The sequence below is a fragment of the Parasteatoda tepidariorum genome, chromosome 3, assembly GCF_043381705.1.
Source record: "Parasteatoda tepidariorum isolate YZ-2023 chromosome 3, CAS_Ptep_4.0, whole genome shotgun sequence".
NCBI classification, from domain to species: Eukaryota; Metazoa; Arthropoda; class Arachnida; order Araneae; family Theridiidae; genus Parasteatoda; species Parasteatoda tepidariorum.
In genome coordinates, this window is record NC_092206.1 from 76,322,075 (window position 1) to 76,347,260 (window position 25,186).

Below are 25,186 nucleotides of genomic sequence, written 5' to 3' on the forward strand. Positions count from 1 at the left end.
CCCTTGGAGTAAAATGCTGTCTAGAGCCCCTCACGTTCCTACATTTCATAAACTTGAATAATTCTTTTCGTTCGCCTAATGTTGGACCTTTTTAAGCCCCGCGTCTGAAATAGGTAGGTAATTTCTTTGACCTGCATTTCAACTGATAAAAAACAAATCTAATATCAACTAAGCATAAAAATTTATAAATCTGATTTTGCACAGAGGTAGAAGGTTCTTGAAAATAACTTAATATTTTAAGCCAAGTTTTCTATTTCCGAAAATATAAAATCATATAATATAGTACAACACAATTGCTTATACATATAAGGTTGTTGATGTATTGGGACCAATGATAATTAACAAATACCACTTACAAAGAAGCTATATTTTGCATTGAATCATTTTACAGTACGGTATTTTGAAGAAACCTCATATTTTGAAGGCATAAATTACGCTAAACATACAGAGCGCAAAAAAAGCGTCAAAAAGTTGTTTTTTAATTCTATTTTCTGAGTAACTACTTTTCTTAATTTTAAGATTTCACTAAATTCGTTGAGGCCTTCTGGTTGGGGGCAGGGAATCTTTGGATCTTGGTGAGGAGGTCGCTGCTCTGCGCGCTCGGCGCCCAACCTACATTGGTTATTGCAATTACATAAATTGTCAGGCTTGTGTGCTCAAAATAGGCTTATAAACCTTCGTCAAGTAGAAAAGGACAGATACCACAATAGGAGAGACAGCACCAAGTAGTACCGCCACCCAACCTTCATCAAATAGGGTTTTCCCTGAAGTTGCTTCTGCCTCCCTTGCCCATTTTTCCGACATGTTGCCATGGATCGCCACCAAGCCTACCTTTTTGAATCCTCTTTTTCTTTTGCTGAGAGGTCACGTGTGCGTACTGAGAGTCTACAGTATTCTCTGGATGCGCCCTGGCGGGGGCGGAATGGGGCTAAACTTTGATGTAAAATTACATTCTTTTCGACAATTATTAAATAAAGTTATAATTATTTGCTAAAAGTTATTTTTTGCGGGGAATTATTTTTTGATGATTAAATTCTATGCAAAAATTGTCCAATTCGCTTATAAGGGTTCAGGAGTTATGGCGCAGTACACAAAAAGTAAAATTAACATCATTTGTTTCCAATAACAGCATAACANTTTGCAATTACTCTCTATAATTTGGAAGTCAAAAATCCGAATCCGTCGAGAAAAAAGGTGTGGTCATTCAGAGAAGGTACTTTTTTGTGTCAGATCTTGCAACTTAAAATATCGTCTGCACTAATCAATTAGCATATTTGAGGTCACCCCTTCGAACCATTAAGATTGTGTCCAAGAATGTGAAGAACCGATCAATAGTTATTCCGGATGGTCCGCTTTTTGTTTCACCCACTGTACATATAATAATTTCATATAAGACTTATGCTTGTACTTATACTCAACTTAATTTCATATAGCACTTATACTTGTACTCTCTAATATGTGTGCTGGCGTGTTGTAAAAAAATAATGAATATCGATGGAACTTTTGTCTTTCCTTTTTCAATTTGTTGTGTTTCTTTTAAAATATGGAGGAAACAAGAGAAATGATGCAAAACTTTCGCAGAGGAATACACTAAGATTTCTAAGATAGTGCAAATTAATATTCTAATCAAGGTTTTAAAAAATATCTATAAACTCTTCTTCGCCATACAAGGCTTTCAGTTTCATGAAAATGCATTTCATAAAGCTCTAACCTAGTTTAAAATTACGTTGAAAGAATGTAAATTAACACATTAAAATCTGTGTCAGATATATTTCACTTTTTTAAATTTACGTGCACACCCAGCGCTGCTTATTTAATTGAAAAACCGAGTGCATGAACGTTCTAAGTAACATTGAAAGGTGTAAAGTAAAAAAATATGCGATAAAATATTTCTGTTACATTCCTGGAAAAAATTTCGTTCCTTAATACTGCAGAGAAAAATTTACCGAAAAATTACATCTCAATCTGATAAAATACATATTTTTCGGTAGACTGATAAAACCTGTGACCATTGATACAGATTTTATATGCCAGGTAGGGATTTTTCACAATTTCAAGTAACAAAATTCTAATATCAAGACAATAACAAACAAAACATTTTGATATTATACTTCTTTCGCCCAATCGAATTCCTCTAAACATCATCTAAATTTCGTGCACACTGTAAAAAAATTCCGGATTGAATTACGGTATAAAATACCGGCACTTCGCGTGCATCATTCGCAAAATCCATTTTTACCGTAAAATATTATACTGTCATTTTTAAAGTAATATTTATCTAATTAGAGTGATTCAGTGATTTTACGGTAATTATTACTCTAAAAATTTCGGTATATCAGATATTTGTTCCGTAACCTATTTCAGTAAAAAATGGATTTTGCGGTTAAATATACCGGCACCTTGAGTACTGGTACTTTTTACCGTAATTTGATCTGGAATTTTTTACAGTGTGCTCAACAATTTTCTGTAGTTTTACTTTACCAAACCTGCTTGATGAAAGTGAACAGTCGCGTTAAGTCTGCAGCTGTTTCCTTACTCATTTCATCCAGTTACCAGATCCAAAAGTTTCTGTTTCGATCCTAGCCGGTGGCCGGCAAACATTTTTTCTGCAAGCATTCGTACCGATCATCAGGCTATTCTATTTGTTTTCGACAGATGCCAAACACAAAAGCATGGTTTGACAGAATTTTTATGTATATTCAATGGTAAAAAAATGTAAAACTTTTGCTTTTTATTTAACCTGGATGCCGAAGTCTTATTATGAGGTTTAGCGCAAACCCTTGTTTCCAAGAAGGACCAAACTGAAAAGCTCATTGGATTGATGAGCAAAGTGACCTCTTATGTCTTGTAAAAAAATGGGAGCAGTCTTGTGCTATTCTTGAACGCTTCTATGTGTTAGAACAAAATTCTCTTAGAAAATAATTTTTCCGTTTTCAAATAACTTTTTTGCGATAGTAAGCAAAGTAAATTATAGTATGTGTTTGTAATATGTTTCAATAAAATATTTTAGTTTTAAACTTATTAGTCAAAATTATTCCCTAAAAATATAGTTCAAACCCTGTAGAACAATATTTTAATGAGATCGTGTAGCACTTACCTAAAACTTTTAATTTGCATAAAGCTTTCAAGAAACGAACACGGATACGTTTCGATCAATTGCTATAAAATTTCCAAAAAGGATTACTAAATTTATCGACAGCCCTCGTGACATTTAAAAAATACATTTCCAAATTTTTTTAAACGAGACACTCACTTAACCGTTCATAAATGATCAGTCAAGCACATTTTGTGTGAAATTTCAGCGTTGCGTTAAGCAACTGTAATTTTTTTTTTTTTTTTCGCAGAACACATTATTAAAACTAGGGTCCAGAATTTCAACTATGAACTTGAACCGTTTCAGTTATATGTCAAGTTAGAATCATAGAGAGTTTTTTTTCCCCTGAAAGTTCAATGAAAAAAAAAAGTAAAAATTGACATCTTTTCCAACAGGCTATAATGTGTTAAAAAATTACAGGCTATAAATGACTTTCGTTCTTACCCATGTATACCTCATGTTAAAGACTTAATTCTTAATTGTTTTTCGAAACACCATCATAATGAAACATTATTTTCATTTATTGTATTCTTACTTATGTTCTAAAATATAATAATAGTTATACAATTTAGTTAAAATCATGTTCACATTGATTCGACGTCCACCTTACATTGACTGACATCATTTGCATCCAAAGCCTCTCATAATTTTGTAACATCTTATAGTTTTGTAACCGCTCACATTATCGCTCATAATTCTGTTTATTTTAGTTGTAACAACTTTTATATTCCACTTCATTCCCACCCATGTATACCTCATTTTAAGGACTTACTTGTTTTACGAAACACCATCATAATGAAGCATTATTTTCATTTATTGTATTCTTACTTATGTTCCAAGATATAATAATAGTTATACAACTGAGTTAAAATAAAATCATATTTACATTGATTCTACGTCCACCTTATATTGACTGACATCATTTGCAACCAAAGACGCTCATAATTTTGTAACTGCTCACAATATCGCTTATCGCTTCCATATTCCGTTTCGTCACCACTCAAGTGCCCCATTCTATATTCGTAATTATACTCGGAAACGTAAAATCCCTGAATATTTACTTCATTCAGGCAACAAAAAACGCCATTCTATTCATTTAATTTATTCAATTATCGTCGTTAAATTCAGTTGGTCATCAGAAATCACCTACTGAACTTTAAATGATTCTGACCTGATTCTAGATTATCGATGATTCCCTCCAGTCATTTAGATGCATCTCCGATGATCTTAATGGTTATACTTTGCCTTTAACGTAAATTTTTTTTTGCAACTTGCACTGACTGGACAATTAATAAAAAGGTGTGGCTTTTTGACGTAGCTTTGTTCAAAATAATCTGTTCTTCAAAGTCAAGTTTTGTTTATTGGTTTTAGAAATGAAACTTGAATAATAAGTTATATCATTATTTGCTTTATTTATTCCAAGCGACGCATTTTGTTTTATTTATTTCAAGCGTTCATAAACATCCTTGTCGATCCATCTTTTTGGATGAACTAATCTCATTGCCACGTTAATACAATAATAATCTGTGTTTAATTTATTTAATGAATTTGATTTTGATTCATTTGAGCATTGTGATTCTTCGATGATTTCGGGAAACTAACCAACAACCTTCTCTGCTGTATTAGTGACACATAAAATTTTAAGGTTGTTGTAGTTCATTTACGTCGCACTAGAGCTGCACAATGGGCTATTAGCGACGGTCTGGGAAACATCCCTGAGGATGATCCGAAGACATGCCATCACAATTTTGATCCTCTTGCAGAGGAGATGACACGTCCGCTTCGGTAGCTCGACGACCTGCACGCGAAGTTGAGCACTTTACTGTAGAACAATTTAATGAGGACCAATACCTCACACCCTCGGTCCTTACGCAAACTGATCCAAGTGGTCACCCACCCGCACACTGACCGCAGCCAGTGATGCTTGACTTCGGTGATCTGCTGGGAACCGTGTCTTAACGATCAGTCCACTGCAGGACAATATTTTAAGGATAGTTTTAATGTTAGTCGCGTGTAAAATATACTAACGATGAAGCACTTCTTCTCTTGGAATGTGAGAAATGTCTGAAAGATTTTTTAAAGATTAGCTACATTTCTTGTCTTTAGCGAAATGCGATCGATGCAATGTCAAGGCTTCAACAAAAGCTATGCTCATGTTCAATTTGCAAACTAAACACAAGCGGAACACTCCTGAATACTATAATAGAGCCGTGGTGGGATAGAGCGTTCAGGATAGAGCAGGGAATAGAGCGTTCGCTTAACAATGAGGTGAACCAGGTTCAAATCCCAGCGATGGATGACCGATACGAATTCCGCTCCCGGCTCGCACCGGGAGCAGTGCTGGCCTAAGAATATCCTCCGTGGTAGACGGATCATGGGTTACAGTCCCTTTGCCGTTAGGCTAACCGTGGGAGGATTTAGTGGTTTTCCTCTCAATGTAACGCAAATGCGGGTTGGTTCCATTAAAAAGTCCTCCACGAAAGCAAATTTCTCTCAATACTTGATCCAGGAGTTCCCTTATCATCTGAATTGGGTTCAAAATTACAAGGCTACGGAATTGAACATTAGTAGTCGTAAACCTAAAATTGGATGGGTTGTTCAACTACGGTGATGAAATAAAATAAAATACTTTTATAAAACTGAGAACTTGACACTTAAATAGAGGAAATTCAAATGCAAAAGTATGGAAGTTAATGCAGAATGCAATTAAATGCAGAAGTATGGAAATAAAACGTACTCAAACTGCAGAAACTATCCCGACTCTGAACTAAGCCCGATACAAATTACTGCTGCTCAGCAGCTCTTTCTACGAAGACCTTCATGCCGACAACTGTCTCCAGACAGCCAAACCTGTGTGAACCACCCATGGTCACATACAAATTATCCATGAGCACAACACCAACCAACAAACGTACCGAAATGCCATAAAGAGAATCTTAGGTTTATTCCCCCAAAATCTATTTTAAAAAAAACTTCGCTGTCCCATCTTTTGAGAGCAAAACTTACTCATTTCAAGAGTGATTATTTGTCAGCGCCGAAAAGATATCACTGGGGAACAATTTTTTTTTTCTGTTGCGTAACAGTTTTGCACAGATCTTAGATACATTCCTATCGCAGATTTTAAATCTGCAATTGGTTTCTTTCTCCAAGCTAATGATTTTTAATGATATTTTTAGCCTATTTTTGAATTTTTTGTCGAAATGCACAAGTTTAAAAATCTTATGTATAGCAGAGGGTCGCATAAATGTTGTAGCAAAGTTCTAGGAGAGTTAAACATCAAAATAAAAACTGCATAAAAAGTCATTCAGGAACCATGCCGCCGTTAGGAGCGCTTCCTTATTTTGAACTGTTTCTTCGTTTGTCTTCTAAACTAGTAATAATAAGGAAACGTCCCTAGCTGCGCATGACTACATTTTGGGGGATGAGTTCCGATGCAATTTTAATCCTGATGTTGTATCCTAACTTCCCTAGAAGTACGTCGCAACATTTATGCAACCCCCTGTTATATAACGTTTTTAAACTTGCACATTTCGACAAAAAATAGACTAAAAGTGTAATTTTAAAAAACAATCAGTAGCTTCAGGAGCAAAACTGATATCATGTTTAAAGTTACCTCATCCGAATTAGTCAAGATCGAGTGTTTGTATAAATGCAGCAAACAATTTGTTCCTCTGTGTAATTATTCAGTTTCTATTTTAAAACGATTCCATCAACTAGTTTACTAACATAAAAAGTGCTAAGCATTATATTTTCGCACTTGCGAGATTATTCTTGAAAATGTACTGAAAAATATTTATCTTATTAAAAGGAATTAATTTTTTGATTGGTGGCAAAAAGTCTTCCTTTCATTTTATTTTATTATATTCTGTTTCTTTCAATTGTTTTTCCATTAGATTTTGTTTCATTCTATTCTAGTTCATTTTTTATCAGTTCATTCTTGTCTATTTTTGTCTAGTTTATTTAATTCTATTTTATTATAGTTTACTCTATTTGATTATATTATATTATACTAGCTGAATACCAGTTCTTCGTACTGAGTGAAAAAAATAAACATTAATTAATCAGTACTGAACAACACTGCATTTTCGTGAAACTACTGTTGTCGCTACTTTTTATTATAGTGAAGTGTTTTTATTGTTATTGTTATTTATTGGTATTGTTATTTTAGTACTGAATAACACTAAGTTTTCGTGACACACGTGGGTCTTTTTGGCAACGAACGTGCTGATCAGTTGGCAAAAGAAGGTACTTCCCTCCCAGCCTCTCCAAACACGGCCCTCACTTTTACTCTGAATTATTTTCTATACGCAAATCTAACGTTAATAAAGCTTGGCTTGTTCCACCGGATCACAATTGGTATCCCCGCNTAATAAAGCTTGGCTTGTTCCACCGGATCACAATTGGTATCCCCGCAAGCGTCCTGGAGGAGCCCTTGACCTTCACGGTACACGTGCCGACCAAACCGCCACCTGTAGAATTGTCAGTAAGCATACTAAGAGCCTCACTTTCAGTGGACAAATTAAACTTTTTCCAACTTATAAAAAGTGCAACTCCAGCAGGGCTAGTCCTCACCATTTACTTGATTGCCTGGATTTCACCATGAAAGAGATTCTTGAGAGACCTCTCCTTTTTCTCGATTTTTTGAAGACTCACGACCTCATGGATCTGGTTCAGCTCCGCTATCCCAGCTGGGATTGAAAACAACAAGTTTTCGTGAAACTACTGTAGTCACTACTTTTTATTGTAGTGAAGTGTTTTTATTGCTATTAATTAATCAGTACTGAACAACACTAAATTTTCGTGAAACTACTGCAGTCGTTACTTTCTATTGTAGTGAAGTGTTTTTATTGTAGTGTTTTTAAAAAGGTAGAGCAGTGGGTATAGTGCGATACAAAATAAAACAGTTGTAGAGATTCCTGACAACTTTTTTACGTTAGTTTAGTAAAGAAATAGAATTCTAACATAACTAATATTTAGAATTTAATGGATACACATCTTCGTGGGTTTGTCAATGGACGTAATTTAAAATGCTTCAGTGACTATGAGTTAACATGAATTGCATCTTTCGAGACACGTTATAACTAATATTTAAGCTAGCCATTTCGAATAATAGATAATTTATCACTTTGGCCACACTTTCACATGCAAATGTACATCCATGAAACACTGATGTTATTTTAAAGGAAGGAAATATATTTTTAATGCTCTAAATTTCTTAGGGGAAATAAAAAAGCACTTAACAAAATTGCTAATATTTGATAACAATTTTCTAGCAATTCTCAAACAAAATAGTCGTTGTCGAGAAACGCATAAAAAATTGAAGGTTTCGTAGCGTAACTACCATTATAAATATTGAATACTGATTCACTAGTATATAAGACATGCTAATTTGGTTCTGTCAAGAGGTACCTTTTGATAGATGAAGGTTGACATAGTCGATAATTAATTCCCCACATTGGTGACCCGGACGTGATATTCTGTAGTATTATTCTTAATCGATGATGAATCGATTAAGCAAGATGATTATAAATTATTTCTTATATGTTGGATGGCAACAGTCTGGATGAAAAATGGAACAGCTATGGTGAATAAAATATTTGCTAACCTTCTGAATAAGTCTCTCTTGTATTAAGGTGATAAAGCAACACTTCAAAGGGTGAAATGCTGTGAGCCTTGCCAGCGTTCTAAAATTCAAAGACACACCAAAGCTCCTCTAGGAACATTCAGTTTACCTGATACTCGATTTCAACAAATACACATCGACATTGGTGACCCGCGGACGGGATATGAACTAGCTAACATGATGGATGGTTCACATTAAACAGTTGATTTGCTTAATATAAACTGCTCCAAGAAAAACAAAAAAAGGATCTGGTGAAGTAAATAAAGTCTCCCGGTAATGAACAAAATAGAAAAAAAATTAGCGAAGTGCTATAAACAAAAAAAAGAAGAAGAAAAATATTATGAGCAAAAATGTTATAAATAAATAAACAGCATGAATCAACTAGTGGTATCCGTTCATTTAATTCTATCCGAGATAAAATTCTGGAAGGGGAGTAATGTGGCGTAACTTCCACTATAAATATTGAATACCGATTCACTAGTATATAAGACACTTTAACTTGATTCTGTTAAGAGGTACCTTTTGATAGATGAAGGCTGACATAGTCGATAATTAATTCCCCACAGTTTAATGAGAAAATTTAAAATAACAATGTTTTAGAATACAAACTGGCTCATGTAAACATGAATAACTATTTCTTAATAATTCCTCCTTTTTAATGTTAGCCATTTTTTTTTCAAAACCATTTTGAACGTGGTGTAAAGTAAGTTGTCCTGCGAAATTCGTCTCTTTAAAGTAGATAAGTAGCTACTACATTTTGATTGTAGTCACTACATTTAAAAAAAAGTCGTTGTAGTAGTAATGTAATAAAGTAGTTGTAGTTATAGTAAACGGCGAAAATAATGTAGTTTTTCAAACACAAGTTCGATGTTATGTTATGTTATGTTATGTTATGTTATGTTATGTTATGTTATGTTATGTTATAAGCCCGTTAAGCTATTCTAGATATAGTTCTATAATTTTTATTATATCTACATGAAATATTTATATCAATATTGTGAAAAAAAAACTCTAACGTAATTATAGTCACATTAAGAAAACTGAAACTGCTTGATATTTATCTCCAGACTTTTCTAGTAACCCTAAAAGAGCTAGCTATGATTAGATAAGTTTTTTTCATTGACGTAGAAAAAATAATAAACAAAAAGACATTTATTAAGGGAGTGGTGGGTGAGAGGGAACGGAATTTTGACCCACAGCTCATCTTGACTTTTTCGCTTCCTGCTCCTTAGCTTGCGAAACAAGGTCGTCGTCCTGATTCAACATTCTGCTGACGGACATCTTATTCAATGACAGGCATTTTAAGCAGATGTCATGTTGTTAATGCTGCCATTTTCTTTTTCTGAAATAAAATAAGAATGCTGAAGGAGAATCTGTAATAATTGGAATTATATCTAGCGTATCGTCTGCGGAAGACAGCAGACGATTTCAACCACAATATTATGGAAATTTTTCAGATGGAGTGATAGTTGAATGATTATAGGGTTTCAGTCACGTGATAAAAAACGTGTTTGACATTAAAATGGAAAACTAACAAAGTTTGCGTTTTGAAAACGCCACTATATCCAGGAAATGATTTATTCATTCCGTTGATACGAAATTGCTTGGTGCATACTATAAAGTCTAAAACTATTAAAAAATAATTGGCTAGCAAAAGCATGAATAAAAGTAAAAATATTAAATAAATAATGGGCTAGCAAAAGCATGGATAAAATAAAATAAACACATAAAGAGATAAATGAAAAAATAAAAGCAAGCGATAATTGGGTATAATATGAAAAAAGCACAGCTACTTCTACTTACTAGGAATAACATTTACCTTTTAGTTTAATTAATAAACTGAGTTTTAAATATGCTTACTAAATTCATAAACTTCGGTAAAATAACAATATAAATTATTTCCAAAGGAACTACACTAATACAATTCCAACCTGACGAGTAGCGACTTATAACAAGACACTTCGTTTGATGCTTTTACTTTTTGCTAGAAATCAGGTTCGCAGAAAATGCTGTTTACTAGTTAAATTTGGTAGGAATAACACGATCTGTGACATAGGCTATAGTATACCCAATTTTTAAGTCAAAATGAGACATTTTTAGAACAACAGAGTTGTTGGTTTTTTATAGATTCGTTTTGGAATTAGTGTTTTCTTATAACCAGTTGCGGGTTTTTCTAGTTTGTTTTGCAAGATTATAACTATCCCGTTACTAGTACTTCATATTTGTTACTGTTTGTGTTGTTTGTGAGTAAAATCTGTTTTTTTAATAAAAACAGAATTTTTATTTATATAGCGTGATACGTTACAACACATATATGAAAATTTTACATTATTGAATATTATACATTAAAAAATAGTATATATGTTGTATATATACAGTATAATAGTATATATACAGTGCGCATAAAAATATATCACCCTGAATAACTTTTGTTCTAATGACTGAAATTTCACGAACTGAATGCCAATCATAAGGGCTCAAAGAGCCTTTCTCAAATATGCTCATAAATAAGCGCAGACGATATTTCAAGTTACGATATCAGACGCAAAAACGAACTGTCTGTGAATAAGCATATCTTTTTTTTAACGGATTTGAATTTTTGACTATCAAAATACTGAGGGTAGCCGCAATCTGGAAAACAGTTTAGTCAGGAGAGCAGTTTGGCCGAACACCATATCTCAGAAAGCTTTTATTTTTGCTCACTCTCAAAAAATTCACTAATAATCGTGGCAAAATATCGTAAGATAATTTGCCACGATTCAGATAATCACGAAATCAGGTAAAAATTAATTTTTAATAATTACTTATTATTTCTTGTTATTTAATTTAAAGAATAAGAAATAGACAAAAAATTTGAATTTTAATGTATGCAAATGTTTACACCATTTCAAACTTTCTAATTTTTAATGACAAAATGCAACGTTTGAGCGAAATTATTCGAATAGTTTATCAGCAATAAAAAAATTTTTAAAAAAGCTTATTTTTATGTAGAAGATGTATCGCTAGACTCTATATCGAAGTTACACTAATAAGGTAAAGATATGATTGCACTTAAACTCAAACAATATATATGGGACAATAATTACTCTAAACTAAATGTTTACTTTTAGTGTAATGTAAATTTTAATTTAAGCACTTATGTTACACAGAATTTTTAACGATGTACGATTGGAGTAATACGAACTTCCATTTAAATGATTTGCATAACAAACTTCCCTTTATACTTGAAAAATATTTTAATCATAATAAGTTTTTAATCAAGAATATATTTGTCTCAATTTATTTTATCCATGAATAATCCAAAAAAAATTCTTTTTTATATATTTAAAACCGTCGTTGAACAGCTGACCTAATTTTGTGTTTACACTACTAATTTCAACTCCGTAGCCTTGTAACTAACCTAGTCCAGAAGACAAGATAACTCCTGGATCAAGTATTGGGAGAAATTTGCATTCGTGAGGACTTTTCGATGGAACTAACCCCTCATCTCCGTTACATGGAGAGAAAAACCACGAAAATCTCCAACAGTTAGGACTCAACCCCGGGATCCGTCTACCACTGAGGATATATTACGTCAGCACTGTTGTCTGTGCGAGCCGGGTGCGGAATTCGTATCGACCAGCCATCGCTGGGATTCGCACCCTCTTCACCTCATTGGATAGCGAATGCTCTTTCTCTGAGCCACCACTGCTCTCTAAAAGGGTATTCAAAAATTTGAAGTACTGATGTTCGAAACAATCATTTAAATCAAATTTGATCCGAACAAAATGCAAATTACTATTGCCCGTTGATATAATTAGGTTTTTAATAAGCGAGATACTTAGCTAAAGTGATGAAATGCTTTCATATATGCTTTGCAACAATTAATAAAAAATAATAAAAAAATCCCTCTAATAAATATATTCATTAAATCATTATTATTAAGATAATAATAATTAAATCATAATTTAAACATTACTATTTTTTACCACCAAATATTGTAAGTAAATATAATGATAATTAAATTAATATTTTATACATAACTATATTTTACCCGCGAATATTATACACAGAAATCAAAATCAAATAACAATTATGAAGCAAACAGGATATTAAAATAAATTAACGGATTATGAAACAAACAGGTTGTCAAAATTAATAAACGGGTACATAATCAGTGAATATCCTAATTATCAACTGTATAGTAATAACGTCATTTATTCAAACATCTTTTTGGAATTAAAAAATTGGTCGGTGTCATTAAATCACTTATACTATGTTTAATAACTTATTCTATGTTTATGACACAATAATGCCATTGAGTCCCTTTTTAGAGCAAGCTCTAAAAATTCATCGTAAGCTCACATTAATTAGCTTCCTGCTTAAATTGGCCATAAATTGTTTTTAAAAATTTCATGAACTAGCTGAATACCCGTGGAAGAAGTAAATAATCATTAAATCGGTATTAATCAACATTACGAAATCATCCACAAAAACAGAAAGAAATTTAACGACAAATATATAATTATATACCGCTAAAACAATTCCAATTTTTTATATAACTAATTGTTGCCCTTACCGGTGTCCTTAAATTATCAGATTAAGTAAAACGTTGTCTTCAGGAATTCTTCCCATCAAAATAAAAATTACTTGTATTCAGTATCAATTTGGCATAATACTATTGCTCGAAATCGAATTGTTGAATTGCTCAAAATTGTAAATCGAATTGTTGAATTGCTCGAATTGTTTAATTAAGTAAGTCATAAAAACCTATTTCCACAGAGACATCATAGTACTAATATTAGTATATTTAGTACTTATTAAAACACAACAATTAACGTAAATGCAGTAATGCATATTGCTAGAATTAATTAAGCATCATAGACGTCAGTAATAAGTAAAGCATTCCCGCTACCGCCAGTTTCGCAACAGCGTGTCATGGTTAAGGATCCCTTATTTTGTGACCAATGGCATGATTGTGGTAATGTGGTCAGCATTGCGAACAGGCCGTCTTTACTTTACAGGCGACAAGCTGATACCCATCGATCTCAAGCTGGGTGAACTTCAAGACGTCAGTGGGAATCAAACCCAGTTCCTCACTGTGACATTTCAGTGCATTAACCACTGCAGCATCGTGGCTCGGCGTCAATAATAATGAGACACTTTTTTGATGTTTTTTTTTTAAATAAATACGTACTTTTTCACCAGTTATTAGTTTTTTAGTACAAAATTGTTTTTTTTTTATTTTAATTTGTACCTATTACGAAAATTAAACAACATTGGCTCCCATAACAATATGGCAATTTTTTTACAATTTATATATTCGAATAAGTACCTTTTCTTCATTAATTTAGCTTTTCAATACAAAGCTTTTTTTTATTTCAATTTGTACCAATTACCAAAATCTATTAATTGTATTCCTGGAAATTAGTTGGTAACGATGCTAATATTTTTATAATTATTTTTGGCAAACTAAGGCAAACTAAGTTTTTATTTTTCAAAAGTAAAAAATTATTCTAAATAAATACTTAACGTATTCAACACTATTTAAATTTTTATTTCAGGCAATCTAACAAAATGAATAATAACTATGTTGCCATAAATCGAAAAATACCCGAGTTTATGGTACCGCATAAGAGAAACATAAATACATAGATTATTAGATGTTTATTTCTGTACGGCTTCATACAGTGAGATTTATCATAATCTGTCCAACTGAATAAAAGAAAGATTGACTTTACATGTAGTTTCAAATAAAATGTGGTATTCAGAATTTGCCATAATATTTGCATGCCTCAATTGCGATAATTTCATTTCTATTTCATTAGTTTTTGTTAAGTTTCCACAAATTAAATTTATACACACACTCTTTAAAGGCGCAAGTATCACAAATTGCTTCTAAACATCTAACTTTTTTTTAATGACCGCTATTTTTATACAGCATAGAACCCAAGATTTCATTTTTTAGAATTTAAAATCTGAGATCGCAGTAGCTCGTGTGCTTCCTGTCTATAACTTTTTATTAAAATTTGTTGCGCGGCAATGGTTTAAAAAAATCTCTGAGTCATTAATAAATTAAACATAGAATAAATTATATATAACAAAGAAAATAGAATAATTTTTTATGTTCAAAAGGTGCTTGAACATGTGATGCTACTCATATCATAAAGTTTAAATCCCTTAATAATCTTTAAAATATTATAAAATAGATTTGATTTTCCTATATTAAGGTAAATATATTATTTCGTGAAACATTTAACAATTTATTTTTATAATTTACTTTACTTTAATAGCTATTAATGCTGATTTATAAAATAAAATTTTCATTGAACTCATTACTGCAACTTAACTTATTTCTTCTGTTCTTAAATTTAACTATTGCAAGCATAAGAAAATTTTACATTTAAATAATAAAGCTCCTAAACTATGCTATTAGTTTTCATATTTCATATATTTATTTCATTAACTCTCAGAAAATATAATAAAGGAAATATATACTTAACTAAAATCGTAGAATTCTTTTTATTTAAACTTTGCAGTCAGACACAATATGAAAAGTAGCAAAACAAGCCTGATGAAAGACAAGAATAGTTTTGCAACACTCATATGCAATGAATGCATAATTTCTAGAAACTTTTACGATTTGAAAATTTTGAAATTTTTAATGCTTTCTCTTTTAATGATCATTAAAAATTTATAATGAGGAATTTCGAAAGCATAGTAAAACTTTATGTATGTCCATTAAATTCAAAACAGTTCGTTCAAATCCTCAGTAAATCTCTTCTGTTTATAAACCATAAAACAATGTGTTATATTTTAATACATTTTAATTTCGATCAGCTTGTATCGATACCATCTTTATTATTGCAACTACATTCCGGATATTACAGTGATAACAGTTTTATTACCTAGATATTCTTTTAATAATAAACAAGTATTCGGCGTATATTACTGTTCTTACATTTCCTGAGTGTTAAATTTCAAATTATGCAACAGATCATACAAAAGACATTCATATTAATCTATGTAAATAAAAATTAAGTTGGTTTGTGATAAGTTACTCATCGTTCTTAAAACGTACAGAATAATTTTAATTTTATGACCTTTCATTATATCTAGACGTCTCAAATCGGTCACCGATGCACACTTTTCCATTTGAACTAAAGTTCGACTACGAATCTAAGACTCACTTATGCTTTTACGGCCAATGAAAGTCTTATGATATCAAACTGAAAACCCTACTACGCACTAAACATCCAAAAGTTGTACTGTGGATGTTTTAAGACTGGTCTAAAGCATCACAAACATAAGGAATAATAGTTGTTTTTCATAATTTTGTGCAAATACTGACTAAAACGATTTTAGTAATAATGTGTAAATACAAATGAAAACGATTTCGAAAAATTTCATATCTATGCTTTTAATGTTCCAAAGTGATTACTAGATTTGAAATATACATTAAATATACATAATAAAATATACATAGTCCACATGAAATCCGACTAAGTTAATTTCAAATATACATAAAAATCTAATGTCGAAATGTCTTTTATTTAATGTAAACTTCATTCTTGTGGCACACGTCATTTGAAAACAGCCAATAGTATAGCTTTGTTTCCTTCACATAACGAAAATGGTTTCAAGATATGGAATGTTTGAATAATTGGTTAAAAGATTTTTCATTTATCAAACATTTATTGTAAACATCATAAATTTGTTTCATCAACAAATATGCCAAGCAAATAATCAGAAATAAATAAATATCAAATCCAGTGAAACTTGTAGTTAGGCAGTTTATTGAGTCACATATTTGGCATCAGATAGAGTTAAATTCTTGATCCTTTTTCTCAGATTTTTCAATGTCTCTAAATTTATAAGAGAGCTTAGGCATATTAGGATATATTTTGAAAAGATCCGAATTCCCGAGTTAAACCCACTGACGGTCGTAATTGTAAAAAGTCGTATTTTAACGTGCAGTCTTCTCAGCATAACAAAACCTGTTTTTCCATGGAATTAGATTGGTAAATAGTGTATGAGGGAGAAACATTCTCCCAGTTTTGCCCATTTTCTGAACCGCCAATGGATTTTAAAGAATACGTTCCATTCGGCTGTAAGTTCAGAACATTAATTTATTTTACAAATTCTTAATTCATCCTTCGTAATATTTTTCAACTTATTCCTCAGAATTCATAATTGTAGAGCTTAGAATAAAAACATTTCAATATATTTTGAGGATAGACAAATTTTCTGGTTTTAAGAACATGTTCCATCCGGCTGTTGATCTACAACACTAACGTGCTCTTTAAAATCGTAATTCATTTTTGGAAAAAATTGTCAACTAATTCCTCAAAATTGATCATTCAAGAGCTTAGATATAAAAAAAAAGACATGTTAAAATATTTTTTGAAAATACCTAAATTTCCTGGCTTTAAGAACATGCTCTATCAGGCTAAAAATATATAATAATAATGTATTCTTCAAAATAGTATCTCATTCTTTGAGACAATTTTTTCAATTAAATCTTCAGAATTGCTAATTGAAGAGCATAGATAACTCATAATTGGAGAAACTTCATAACTAATTCCTCAGAGTTGATAATTCAAAAATTTATATGGAAAACTTGTTACATCTTGAATTAAATTTCTAGATTTTTAAGAACATGTTCTGGTTAGCTGTAAGTATAGAGAAATAATTTATTCTGTCAGATCTTTAAGTAAGGTGGTTTTCAACCAAAAAAGAATAATAATGATTCGTAAGCAGCCAATGATTTTGCATTATTTAAAATGTTGACTTCTTACGCTTATAAATTTTAAGACAGGTTTTCTTTTATTCGTCGAAGTTTAACTTTTTTAAAAACACATTTCTTAAACATGCATACACTTCTTAAAAAATCTTGGACATGCTTTTCAGAAAACATTATTTATAAAAGATCGTTTCTGGATTAAGTGCACGTTAAAAAATTGCAGGAATTGTTACTGCAGTAAAAATTGTTACTATTACTAGAAACTCGTTGGAGAACTCATTTCTACTGCTGCTTAGGAGTTCGGCATAATTGCTGTATTCTACTAGGTAGCAAGTTTTAACAAATTTAAAAAGAATTAATTTAATTTGAGCATTTTTTTTACTGAAAATATTAAAGCAGATATTTCCTATAGGTATTTTATATTCTGCAAACAACAACAACAAAAATGTCTTTATGCACCACAAACTACAGGTACAATATTTAAAATTACAGTTAGCACAAATAGAACTTTGCAGCATTAGGTGTCAATTTTCGAAATGCCTCAATTGATTCAACTGTTTTTTATGATAGAAAAGCAAATAAAATAAATTCTAGCGTTTGAAATCCTAGTATCCTAAAATTTTAATATATGAAAAATTTATATTTTGAGAAAAGACTAAATCTCACCATAAATCTTATGTTTTAAAATTGAAAGCACAATATTTTGGATTACAGTTTTTAAAAAAACAGTATTCTATGTTTTAGACACCGCCTACAAAAGCCACTAACATAAAAACAAAATGATTTTATGACATAAAACATAAAAACAAGATGATTTTATGTATTTATTATTTGGTTACAAGCAAAATATTTATAAATAGTTATTTGGTCACAAATCAAACATTTTTTTATAAATTTTGTTATTTGTTCACAAATCAGGTATTTTTAACTAATCGTTTTAATTATTGTTGAATATTTTCTGTACACAAATTTTTATATAGCATCATAAGTAGTTCTTCAGACTAAAATACAAATTTAAAAGAAATTAATAAAAACTGCCTAAGAATTAAAAATTTATATCCAATTATTGTCTCTGATAAAATTGTAACTGTTCATTATTTTTTCTTAGGATTAATAATTGTTTTTAAAAAAATGTTTTTAAATTAAAATGTATAAAATGTTTTTAAATTAAAATGTATAAAATGTTTTTCTCCAGAACTATTTAGCACACAAAACTACAGCTGTTTATTCTGAAAGTTTATGAAAGATATAATTCTAATATTTTTTCTGTTATTAAAAACAAAACAAAAATGTTAATTAAGAATTCGGGAAAATTTTAATTACAGAAACTATATTTCTCGCTCGTGGCTAAACATTTAAACCCACAGTGTACCAAACTTCAGCTATTGCACTATTTTTAAGAAGTCTAATTAAAAAACTTAGAAAAATGATGAATAGTTTGAATAATTTAAAATCCAAAAATGAATCAATAATTTTAAGTTAAGAAATAAATATTATATAATAATTTAACGTTAACTTTATCACACAAATAATAACTATAACGCTTTTTTCCACATCTCAGAAAACAAGTCAAAATGCATGCATCTATCTTTATTACATGCATTTAGAAATATGAAGTTTAATAAAATTAAATTTAACAGTGTTAAATTGTGCAAACTATAAATACTATAGTTAAACGATCAAGTATTACATAGGTTTTTATTTTAAAAAAACATATGACCTCAAAAAATACACAAATTACCTTCAATTATTCCTAAGAAAATATCGAAATTCTCTCGTCGAGACAAAAAGCTGTTTAAACAAGACCGCGTCCAAATTAAAGTTGTTAAATTGATGAAAACAAAGGGTGAAGATTACCAATGGATATTTCGTCATATTTAATGTTTCTAAACATGACAGGTGATGAACATCACATGGTAGTCTACGTCAATAAACTATTGCTATATAAGATATATCAGAAAGCTGGAAATTCGCAATACATACTCTTTCCGATCTAGCAATGGTGTGGTTTCCTTCCATTGCCTTCTCAATAACCCTTTTGGGAGGGCTGGCTTCCCTTATCACAGGGGCTCCTTTGACATCTGCAAATGACGCTTCGCAGATAGTATTTAGCAATCCGCAAATAGCAAGGGAGTTTCTTCAGTGCCTTACGAGCAGCATCGGAGCTTCTCCAGACTTTCCCGCACAAGAGCAGTCAGAAATAGAAACAATTACGGAAGCCATACTTTCCACTGTATCAAATTCGAATGAACAATCAATTGAAACTAGGTCACGAGCTGCAAATATTGCGTTAGCTTCATCATTAGCTGGCTTGTTAGCGAGTGATTCAAATGGAATAGGCATAAGCAAACAGCTGTTTTCTCTGACGAATATACTTTCACAATGTTTCACTCAAACTACAGGATTACAAAGTCCAGAATTCGTGGATAATTTTCAAACACTTCTTCAAAGAATCTCTGGAGTTGATATTGGAACTTCTCTTTCACAGAGTCAACTAGCGGCACAAAATACAGCGTCATCTGGAGCTAGTCAGACTCAAATCCTACAAGCTTCTCAGTCCCAAGGCCAACAAGCTTCCCAATCCCAAGGTCAACAATCATCTCAATCGCAAGGCCAACAAGCATCTCAAGGTCAACAGGCTTCTCAATCTCGGGACCAGACAGCCTCTCAATCACAAAGTGGTTCTGCATCTTCCCAGTCAGCGATCGGTCAGTCAGGAAGTCAATCCGGAAGCTATGGCCTCAGTCAAGCTGCGAGTCAATCTTCAGCAGCTACTTCCAGCAGCAGCTTTTCTTCTGAAAGTGCGTCCGCATTTACACAGTCATCATCTTCTGCGTTGGCTTCATCGAGCTCGTTTTCTAATGCCTTTTCCTCTGCTTCTTCAACGTCTCAAATAGCACAAGTTGGTTATGAACTGGGCTTATCAACAGCTCAATCTCTTGGACTAAGTGATACGCAAGGCTTCGCCAATAGCCTTTCACAAGCGGTGCAGCAAGTTGGAGTTGGAGCAAGTTCATATGAATATGCAAATGCACTATCAAGTACAGTAGCTCAGATACTAGGAGGAAACGGCATTTTAAATACTTCTAATGCTTCGTCACTGGCTTCATCATTTGCTAGCGCTTTATCAGCATCTGCGCAATCTGCTTATTCATCAGCGTCTAGTTCTTCCGCAGCACAATCATCAGCTTTTGCTCAGAGTCAAGAAGCTGCATCCGCTTTTAGCAGAGCAGCATCTCAAGCTCAAAGTCAGCGAGAATCTCAGTCACAAAGTCAACAAGCATCTCAAGCACAAAGCCAACAAGGATCTCAAGCTCAAAGTCAACAAGCATCTGCATCCCAAGGCCAACAAGCTTCCCAATCCCAAGGTCAACAATCATCTCAATCGCAAGGCCAACAAGCATCTCAATCTCAAGGTCAACAGGCTGCTCAATCTCGGGGCCAGCAAGCCTCTCAATCTCAAAGTGGTTCTGCATCTTCCCAGTCAGCGATCGGTCAGTCAGGAAGTCAATCCGGAAGCTATGGCATCAGTCAAGCTGCGAGTCAATCAGCTAGTCAATCTTCAGCAGCTGCTTCCAGCAGCAGCTTTTCTTCTGAAAGTGCGTCCGCATTTACACAGTCATCTTCCTCTGTGTTGGCTTCATCGAGCTCGTTTTCTAATGCCTTTTCCTCTGCTTCTTCAACGTCTCAAATAGCACAAGTTGGTTATGAACTGGGCTTATCAACAGCTCAATCTCTTGGACTAAGTGATACGCAAGGCTTCGCCAATAGCCTTTCACAAGCGGTGCAGCAAGTTGGAGTTGGAGCAAGTTCATATGAATATGCAAATGCACTATCAAGTACAGTAGCTCAGATACTAGGAGGAAACGGCATTTTAAATACTTCTAATGCTTCGTCACTGGCTTCATCATTTGCTAGCGCTTTATCAGCATCTGCGCAATCTGCTTATTCATCAGCGTCTAGTTCTTCCGCAGCACAATCATCAGCTTTTGCTCAGAGTCAAGAAGCTGCATCCGCTTTTAGCAGAGCAGCATCTCAAGCTCAAAGTCAGCGAGAATCTCAGTCACAAAGTCAACAAGCATCTCAAGCACAAAGCCAACAAGGATCTCAAGCTCAAAGTCAACAAGCATCTGCATCCCAAGGCCAACAAGCTTCCCAATCCCAAGGTCAACAATCATCTCAATCGCAAGGCCAACAAGCATCTCAATCTCAAGGTCAACAGGCTGCTCAATCTCGGGGCCAGCAAGCCTCTCAATCTCAAAGTGGTTCTGCATCTTCCCAGTCAGCGATCGGTCAGTCAGGAAGTCAATCCGGAAGCTATGGCATCAGTCAAGCTGCGAGTCAATCAGCTAGTCAATCTTCAGCAGCTGCTTCCAGCAGCAGCTTTTCTTCTGAAAGTGCGTCCGCATTTACACAGTCATCTTCCTCTGTGTTGGCTTCATCGAGCTCGTTTTCTAATGCCTTTTCCTCTGCTTCTTCAACGTCTCAAATAGCACAAGTTGGTTATGAACTGGGCTTATCAACAGCTCAATCTCTTGGACTAAGTGATACGCAAGGCTTCGCCAATAGCCTTTCACAAGCGGTGCAGCAAGTTGGAGTTGGAGCAAGTTCATATGAATATGCAAATGCACTATCAAGTACAGTAGCTCAGATACTAGGAGGAAACGGCATTTTAAATACTTCTAATGCTTCGTCACTGGCTTCATCATTTGCTAGCGCTTTATCAGCATCTGCGCAATCTGCTTATTCATCAGCGTCTAGTTCTTCCGCAGCACAATCATCAGCTTTTGCTCAGAGTCAAGAAGCTGCATCCGCTTTTAGCAGAGCAGCATCTCAAGCTCAAAGTCAGCGAGAATCTCAGTCACAAAGTCAACAAGCATCTCAAGCACAAAGCCAACAAGTATCTCAAGCTCAAAGTCAACAAGCATCTGCATCTCAAGGCCAACAAGCTTCCCAATCCCAAGGCCAACAAGCATCCCAATCTCAAGTCCAACAAGCTTCCCAATCTCAGGGACAACAAGCTACTCGTTCTCAAGGACAGCAAACTTCCCAATCCCTAGGTCAACAATCATCTCAATCGCAAGGCCAACAAGCATCTCAATCTCAAGGTCAGCAGGCTTCTCAATCTCGGGGCCAGCAAGCTTCTCAATCACAAAGTGGTTCTGCATCTTCCCAGTCAGCGATCGGTCAGTCAGGAAGTCAATCCGGAAGCTATGGCATCAGACAAGCTGCGAGTCAATCAGCTAGTCAATCTTCAGAAGCTGCTTCTAGCAGCAGCTTTTCTTCTGAAAGTGCGTCCACATTTACACAGTCATCATCGTCTGTGCTGGCTTCATCGAGCTCGTTTTCTAATGCCTTTTCCTCTGCATCTTCAACATCTCAAGTAGCACAAGTTGGTTATGAACTGGGCTTATCAACTGCTCGATCTCTTGGAATAAGTGATACGCAAGGCTTCGCCAATAGTCTTTCACAAGCGGTGCAGCAAGTTGGAGTTGGAGCAAGTTCATATGAATATGCAAATGCAGTATCAAGTACAGTAGCTCAGATACTAGGAGGAAACGGCATTTTAAATACTTCTAATGCTTCGTCACTGGCTTCATCATTTGCTAGCGCTTTATCAGCATCTGCGCAATCTGCTTATTCCTCAGCGTCTAGTTCTTCTGCAGCACAATCATCAGCTTTTGCGCAGAGTCAAGAAGCTGCATCTGCTTTTAGTAGAGCAGCATCTCAGGCTCAAAGTCAACGAGAATCTCAGTCACAAAGTCGACAAGCATCTCAAGCACAAAGCCAACAAGGATCTCAAGCTCAAAGGCAACAACCATCTGCATCCCAAGGCCAACAAGCTTCCCAATCCCAAGGCCAACAAGCATCCCAATCTCAAGGCCAACAAGCTTCCCAATCCCAAGGCCAACACGCATCCCAATCTCAAGGCCAACAAGCTTCCCAATCCCAGGGACAACAAGCTACTCGATCTCAAGGACAACAAGCTTCCCAATCCAAAGGTCAACAATTATCTCAATCGCAAGGCCAACAGGCTTCTCAATCTCGGGGCCAGCAAGCATCTCAATCACAAAGTGGCTCTGCATCTTCCCAGTTAGCGATTGGTCAGTCTGGAAGTCAATCCGGAAGCTATAGCAGAAGTCAATCTGGAAGTCAAGCTTTGAGTCAATCAGCTAGTCAATTTTCAGAAGCTGCTTCAAGCAGCAGCTTTTCTTCAGAAAGTGCATCCGAATTTGCTCAAACTTCATCATCAGCTTTAGCATCTTCAAGCGCTTTTTCCAACGCATTTTCGTCGGCATCGTCGTTATCTGAAGTTGCTGAAGTAGGATATGATTTGGGTTTATCAACTGCTCAATCTCTTGGAATATCTGATTCACAAGGATTTGCAAATAGTCTTTCGCATTCCGTTCAGCAAATTGGAGTAGGTGCAAGCTCATATGATTATGCCAATGCTATATCTAGTACAATCGCCCAAGTTTTGAACCAAAATGGTGTATTGTCTTCATCAAACGCTCAATCACTTGCTTCTGTTTTCCAAAGAGCTTTATCCTCAAGTGCATCTAGTTTAAGATCTAGCTCTTCCACTGTGCAAAGTTCAGTTTCAACCCCAAGTGCATATTCTGCTCAATCACCTTATACTTCAATATCTTCAACAAACCAACAAGGACCCTCTGTGAGCTCGCAGGAATTATCCTCTACTCTTTCACCAATTGTGTCCTCTCAAGGACTCGGATCTGCGAGCGCAACTTCAAGAGTAAATAACATTGAACAAAACTTAGCTTCTGTCATAAAATCCTCTGGATCTACAGCTCTGGACATAAGGGATGCTCTTCAAGACGTTGACTATATTTCATCTTTGATACAGAGTGAGAGACCGGAATTGAGTTCCTCGCAAGTTTTGACTGAATCTTTGCTCGAATACACGTCCGCACTTTTACAACTTCTTCAAAAATCAACCATTACAAATGTGAACGTATCGAATGGACCTCCAGTGAATGTAGAGCTAGCGAGATATCTTTCTCAATCTTAGGTGCCAACATGCTCGACTAAGATTTTAATGCTTTTTACTGCTGTGCTTATTTACTTTATACTTACTTTTTGCCTTGGTCTAAGATTTGAATAAACCACTTATAAATTGATGGATTTTTCTTTTCTCTTTTAATAAAGGAACTAACCATATTTTTCTTTTCCTTTTTTTAGTTAGTAATTAAAGTTTGTTGATTTTATTTAGATGCCAGACATTTTGCTACTAAAAATTCATGTTGCTTTCGAATATATCTGAACAGTAAAATTAAATAAGTTAGTGCTGTATTTTCGTGAATATGCTTATTTTTCGTAATTTGTTCGGAATCATGCAAAGTAGGGAGAGTTGAAAATAAAAATGGTATGCACTTCTCTATATAAGAGCATAATTTTCATTGCCTGTAATTTTTCAGAAAAATTTATCTTTTAAAGCTGTTATGTTACTTTGAAATGCCATGATTAAAGCTTTCAGAAAAAATTATTTATATTAATGCAAAATTTGTAAAGGCTTTAATTTACAGGATTAGACACTTTTTGAAGAATCATATATAAGTAAATTATTGTTCATAAAAATAATTTTAAAATTACTCATATTCAAAAAGATATCAACAACTTCTCCCTCAAATGACAGTTCTCACAAACTTTGCCTTAACATTAAAAATGCAATTTCCTAAAAACTTTAATTTCATCTTAACACGTAGAATGCCATGGGGTCACCGGTGAC

At 33.7% G+C, this 25,186-nt stretch overlaps 2 protein-coding genes across 2 annotated transcripts in view; one reads left to right on the plus strand and one right to left on the minus strand.

Annotated features, from left to right (window-relative positions):
• The window catches only part of LOC107439606 (uncharacterized), a 39,300-nt gene extending 24,023 nt beyond the window's left edge, over positions 1-15,277 (minus strand). Inside the window, exon 1 of the mRNA XM_071178859.1 lies at positions 15,200-15,277. The gene's annotated coding sequence lies outside the window, so the exon portion shown is untranslated. The remainder of the gene's footprint in view (positions 1-15,199) is intronic.
• A 4,139-nt stretch (positions 15,278-19,416) lies between these two features.
• On the plus strand, positions 19,417-24,578 carry LOC107439605 (streptococcal hemagglutinin-like). Its single transcript, XM_043048639.2, has one exon. It carries the CDS (start codon positions 19,439-19,441, stop codon positions 24,467-24,469), a length of 5,031 nt encoding a protein of 1,676 aa, XP_042904573.1. The 5' UTR covers positions 19,417-19,438; the 3' UTR covers positions 24,470-24,578.
• Positions 24,579-25,186: the final 608 nt, after the last annotated feature.